This window comes from Sinocyclocheilus rhinocerous, unplaced genomic scaffold (genome assembly GCF_001515625.1).
Source record: "Sinocyclocheilus rhinocerous isolate Xijiao unplaced genomic scaffold, SAMN03320098_v1.1 scaffold2189, whole genome shotgun sequence".
Lineage (NCBI taxonomy): Eukaryota > Metazoa > Chordata > Actinopteri > Cypriniformes > Cyprinidae > Sinocyclocheilus > Sinocyclocheilus rhinocerous.
Window position 1 is genome coordinate 492,330 of NW_015645558.1, and position 6,037 is coordinate 498,366.

General features: G+C 47.2%; 1 protein-coding gene across 1 annotated transcript; it reads right to left on the reverse strand.

Annotated features, from left to right (window-relative positions):
- Positions 1-276: 276 nt before the first annotated feature.
- Positions 277-5,377, reverse strand: LOC107706601 (signaling mucin MSB2-like). The gene is made up of 5 exons (XM_016510354.1): positions 5,296-5,377; positions 5,152-5,207; positions 1,746-5,056; positions 1,239-1,650; positions 277-1,164 (listed from the first exon to the last, which is right to left on the reverse strand). Exons 1-5 carry the CDS (start codon positions 5,322-5,324, stop codon positions 392-394), a joined length of 4,581 nt encoding a protein of 1,526 aa, XP_016365840.1. The 5' UTR covers positions 5,325-5,377; the 3' UTR covers positions 277-391.
- Between the last annotated feature and the right edge of the window lie 660 nt (positions 5,378-6,037).

The following is a 6,037-nucleotide window of genomic DNA, read 5'->3' on the forward strand; positions in this document are numbered from 1 at the left end:
TTACAAGCTGAAGAACCCTTTTCTGGTACCATTTTTCTTAAGTGTGCTAGTATAACTACAGTGACGTGTACACCACTTATTACAGTTTATCCAGAAGGTTGAGCAACCATTAGGGGTACACTACATAAAACCAGTCATTATATTTTAAATGGTATATGGAGTAAATAACCAGGCAACAAAAGACATGTAGCTGAGGATTGTTGTCCGATTTAAAGCAACACTACACCTACAACAGCAAGCTTGGTATTTAAAAGAGATTACGCACTCAACACCGCATTCATTAAATGCAATTTATTGCTGCAAAATTACACTATAAAAAAAAAAAAAAAGCACATACTTATACCATATAGCACTGACATTTGTCTACGGAACCAGAGCACATGGCAGTCCCTTAGCCCTTGACAGATGAAGAGTATCGTCCTGTAGCAGAGGAGCTCTGGGAAGGTCTGAAAAAGCCAGTAGCTTTTTGGTCATAGGTGGAACCATAGCTACTTGAGATGAGTGATGTTGAGTCACTGGACTGACCAGAGAATATACCTTGTAAAGCTCCTTGGACACTTGAGCCTAGAGATGAAGTCATGGAGCTTGAGGGTTGATTAACTGAAGCAGACAGACCAGGAGATATTTGGCTGATTGTGGAGCCAGAAGCAGCCTGAGCTGAGAGCTTAGAGGGTCCGAGTCCTGTACCAAAGAAGCTTAATGTCCTCCGAGAATTAGAAATAGAACTCTTGGCCACAGAATCCACAGAAGGGCTCAGGGCTGGCAGGAAGGAAGACCCACTGGAAGTCTGAGAGCTTTGAGGGAAAGAGCTGCTCTGGGGTACAGCTGTGCCAGAGGCCTGAAACCATTGGCTCCAAGTTGAGGCTGAAGGCTGCCGTTTTCGAAATGCCTCCGAGCCAATCGATGATTCACTTGGAGAAGCCAGATTGGACACAGTGTATTGACTGGACACAGAAGGGGCATACTGGTTAGAGGTACCTTGAAACTGGAAAGACGTTCCAGTGAAGGTGGTTCCTGTCCGAGCAGGCACATAACTACTAGAACCTGCCAGCTGAGTTCCAGCCATACTCCGGGAGCTTGATGCATACAGGCCAGAAGAGCTTGGATCACTGTCTGAGAGCTTTGAGGGAAAGAGCTGCTCTGGGGTACAGCTGTGCCAGAGGCCTGAAACCATTGGCTCCAAGTTGAGGCTGAAGGCTGCCGTTTTCGAAATGCCTCCGAGCCAATCGATGATTCACTTGGAGAAGCCAGATTGGACACAGTGTATTGACTGGACACAGAAGGGGCATACTGGTTAGAGGTACCTTGAAACTGGAAAGACGTTCCAGTGAAGGTGGTTCCTGTCCGAGCAGGCACATAACTACTAGAACCTGCCAGCTGAGTTCCAGCCATACTCCGGGAGCTTGATGCATACAGGCCAGAAGAGCTTGGATCACTTGTAGATTGGCTAGAAAAATCTAGGGATGAACCACGCTTGGCATATGCAGGGGACCCAGAGCTATACAGAGTTGAGGTACTTTGAGACAGGCTGGACAAGCCACTATATCTGCCACTTCCTTCTTGCGTGGAGACAAATTGGCCAGGACCTGCTGCAGAAGTACGGGTAGAGAACTTACTGGGAGCCTTGGAGCCTTGAGATGGAGAGCCACTCTGTAATGAAACCGTACCAGAGGTCTGGAAACTTTGCAACCGTTTAGAGGAAGTCTGCCATTGAGATGGTTGGTTCGGAGACAAGGGTCCACTTACTGGGTAGAGGTACCCTGCAGACGGAGAGACGAGCCATCAGTTAAGGTGCTTACTGACTGTACAGGCACATAAGGACTAGAGCCTGCCAGCTGAGTGCCAACCCTGCTCTGGGAACTTGATGTGTACTTTCTGTAGGAGCTCAGACCACTGGAAGATTGGCTAGAAACGTCCAGCACAGAGGAACCACGTTTGGCATATACAGGGGACCGAGGGCTATACAGAGTTGAGGTACTTTGAGACAGGCTGGACAAGCCACTATATCTGCCACTTCCTTCTTGCGTGGAGACAAATTGGCCAGGACCTGCTGCAGAAGTACGGGTAGAGAACTTACTGGGAGCCTTGGAACCTTGAGAGGGAGAACTACTTTGTGATGTCACCGTTCCAGAGGTTTGAAAACCTTGGGACCACTTAGAGGAAGGCTGCCATTGAGATGGTTGGCTCCGAGACAGTGAGGGTCCACTTGGAGCCTTACTGTACACAGGAACTTTAACATCCAAAGGAGAAGGTGCATACTGGCTAGAGGTACCTTGCATCTGGAGAGATGAGCCACCACTAAACGCGTTTCCTGTCTGCATGGGTGCATGGTGACTAGAGCCTGCCAGCTGAGTGCCAGCTCTGCTCTGGGAGCTTGATGTATACTGGCTGTAAGAGCTCGGTCCACTGGTAGACTGACTAACACCTAGGGGTGAGGCAGCAAGCTTGGTAGATCCAGATAACCCAGGACTATACTGACTTGAGGTCCTTTGAGACTGGCTGAACAAGCCACTATATCTGCCACTCCCTTCTTGTGAGGAGACAAATTGGCCAGGACCTGCTGCGGAGGTAAGGGTAGAGAACTTACTGGGAGCCTTGGAGCCTTGAGATGGAGAGCCACTCTGTAATGAAACCGTACCAGAGGTCTGGAAACTTTGTGCTCTAGAGGCAGAAGGATGCAGTTGAGATGGCTCGCTCTGAGACAAGGATCCACTTGGGGCAGTTTGACTGTACACAGGCACTTTTGCATCCAAAGGAGCGGGCACATACTGGGTAGAGGTACCCTGCAGACGGAGAGACGAGCCATCAGTTAAGGTGCTTACTGACTGTACAGGCACATAAGGACTAGAGCCTGCCAGCTGAGTGCCAACCCTGCTCTGGGAACTTGATGTGTACTTTCTGTAGGAGCTCAGACCACTGGAAGATTGGCTAGAAACGTCCAGCACAGAGGAACCACGTTTGGCATATACAGGGGACCGAGGGCTATACAGAGTTGAGGTACTTTGAGACAGGCTGGACAAGCCACTATATCTGCCACTTCCTTCTTGCGTGGAGACAAATTGGCCAGGACCTGCTGCAGAAGTACGGGTAGAGAACTTACTGGGAGCCTTGGAGCCTTGAGATGGAGAGCCACTCTGTAATGAAACCGTACCAGAGGTCTGGAAACTTTGCAACCGTTTAGAGGAAGTCTGCCATTGAGATGGTTGGTTCGGAGACAAGGGTCCACTTGGAGCAACCTGACTGTACACTTTTGCATTCAAAGGGGTATACTGGCTAGAGGTACCTTGCAGCCGCAGATATGAGCCATCAGTAGAGGTGCTTCCTGTCTGTACAGGTGCATAGTGACTAGAGTCTGCCAGCTGAGTGCCAGCTCTGCTCTGGGAGCTTGATGTATACTGGCTGTAAGAGCTCGGTCCACTGGTAGACTGACTAACACCTAGGGGTGAGGCAGCAAGCTTGGTAGATCCAGATAACCCAGGACTATACTGACTTGAGGTCCTTTGAGACTGGCTGAACAAGCCACTATATCTGCCACTCCCTTCTTGTGAGGAGACAAATTGGCCAGGACCTGCTGCGGAGGTAAGGGTAGAGAACTTACTGGGAGCCTTGGAGCCTTGAGATGGAGAGCCACTCTGTAATGAAACTGTACCAGAGGTCTGGAAACCTTGGGATCTAGAGGCAGAAGGATGCAATTGAGATAGATGGCTCAGAACCAACGAGGATCGACTTGGAGCAGCTTGACTGTACACAGGCACATTTGCACCCAAAGGAACCGGGGCATTCTGGCTAGAGGTACCTTGAGATTGCACAGAAGAGCTATCAGTAGAGCTGATGTAACCTCCTGCAGAGGACAGTGAAGAGAGCCTACTGGGAAACCAAGAGCTGCTCTGTGATGCACCAGATCCTTGTGACACTGTACTAGAGGCTTGAAAACCCTGGGTCCTAGTGACTGAAGGCTGCCACCCCAGAGATGACTTGCTTGGAGAGAGAGAACCACTCAGAGTTGCTTGATAGTACTGGCTGGACATGGGAAGTTTTGCACCCAAGGAAAAAGCTGGAGCATACTGGCTAGTGGTGCCTTGAGGCTGGACAGACAAACCATAACTACTTCCCTGTCCTGGTACATATTGATGGGAAGCTGCCAGCTGAGTGCCAACCCTGCTCTGGGAGCTTAATGTATACTGCCTGGAAGAGCTTTGACCACTGGTAGCCTGACTAAAACCTAGGGGTGAAGCAGCAAGCTTGACATAGGAGGATCCAAAGGAATTCTGGCTTTCAGCACTTGGAGGCTGGGTGAGCAAACCACTTGTAGAAACAGGCTGGCTGACACCTCCTGCCAGTTGTGGCCCAGAGCTGCCCTGATAAGTAGCAGTAAAAACACGGCGGGAACTTCCTGAGGATCTTGTGGAAGAGCTACTCGGTTTAGAAAGCAGACTAGAGGTTGTTCCCAACTGAAGGCCAGAGCTGATCTGAGAGCTTGCTGTAAACATGTTTGAGGGGCTTTGATTACCGGTGGGCAGGCCAGAAACATCAAGAGGTGAGAAACTAAGCTTTAACAAAGAGTCAGGGGTAGACTGACTAGAGGAGCTTGGAGACAGGATGGACAAGCCACTGGAACTACCACCGCGTACAGGTGTGGAAGCAAGTTGAGCAGAAACTCCTTGCAGTCCAGAGCCATCCAGAGGAGAGAGAGAAGACCAGCTGTAGGAACCTTGTCTATCAGCAGACTGGCTAACTTCATTCTGGGTATTTGGACTGGAGGAACCCTGGAGTTGAAGCACTGAAGAAATGCTATCAGAGACACTTGGTGCACTTTGTTTACGAGACATAGGTTCATAGCTGCTGGAAAAGCCTCCTTTTACATACTGACGTGAAAGGGAAAACCTAGACCTGCTGGCATTCAGGCTTTTCCCAAGAACCATATTAGGGGCCACTTCTTCAACAGGAATGCTTCCAGTCACTGGAGCCTCCAACACAGAAGACTGGATTACCCTAGGGGAAGAGCGTTTGTGGACAGGCCAATTCTCTTGAAGCTGAACATTCTGAGAAAACGAACCTAGAGAACATAAGCACAATGAATAGAGTGCAGGAACCTTTAATAAAATAAATAAATAAAACGCATACACCACACACACACACTACCATGCTCACCTTCATGACCAACAGCATGTTTCAAGAAAATCAAGATGATAACCAAGTGGTGGACCCTAGAGAGAGAGAAAAAATAAAAAAGATAAAAACTCCACATAATACATGTAACTGACAACACAACAATAGGATTTAAAATTAACTAACCTTTTCCAACCCATAACCGAAAAAACCATTAACAAAACTGCTTTGTTGAAAAGAGACTCTATTACACCAAACCAGAACTGCTTCAAGTGTATACACTCTGAACCAGGCATTTGTCTTTTATAAGCATGTTTATCCAATCAGCTGACATGTCTAATTACATAAAATACTGTTCACCTGTGAACACTTGGCTGGATATTTGATGACTGAATTTGCCAATAAGTCATTAAATACAATCACCTGTCTCATCCATTCGCAGCCGTTACACACACCATAAGGCCTGCACCACAAAGCATGTTTTTGTGGCTACCTAAGAATGTGTGAGAATATATATATTGTGATATTTTGAAAGTCATTAGTGCAAGAGATTGCACTTTGCAGAACACATGCTAAGTAGGTCACCAGATTAATAACCACACTCTCAGTGTAATGCTAAGCTTATTTTATGTAACAGCTAATCTATTTTATACGTACACTACTAATGACATGCACCATAAACATAATTTATTTAGACCACCCTGGCAGATACATTAGAAAAGTAGATTTGTGCACAAAAGTCTTTATTGCATGTGTTTCAACATTGGGCTCTTTAAAATATTACCTTTTATACTCAGACATGGCAAATACTTAAAGCAACAGTGCAGCTTTCTCAGAAGGTTCCTTGAAGGCATTTTTAACTGGCTTATATAATATCATAATATACAAATATACATTGTATACTCTGAAAATGGAGAAAAATAGCTGC

Excerpts from the sequence above, each read along its gene's own strand:
- LOC107706601 (XM_016510354.1), bottom strand. The coding sequence starts at position 5,324 with ATGGTTTTTTCGGTTATGGGTTGGAAAAG. Across the intron at positions 5,057-5,151 it reads ACATGCTGTTGGTCATGAAG|GTTCGTTTTCTCAGAATGTT; the intron begins GTGAGCATGGTA and ends TATGTTCTCTAG. Across the intron at positions 1,165-1,238 it reads GTCCAATCTGGCTTCTCCAA|GCCTCTGGCACAGCTGTACC; the intron begins GTGAATCATCGA and ends CAATGGTTTCAG.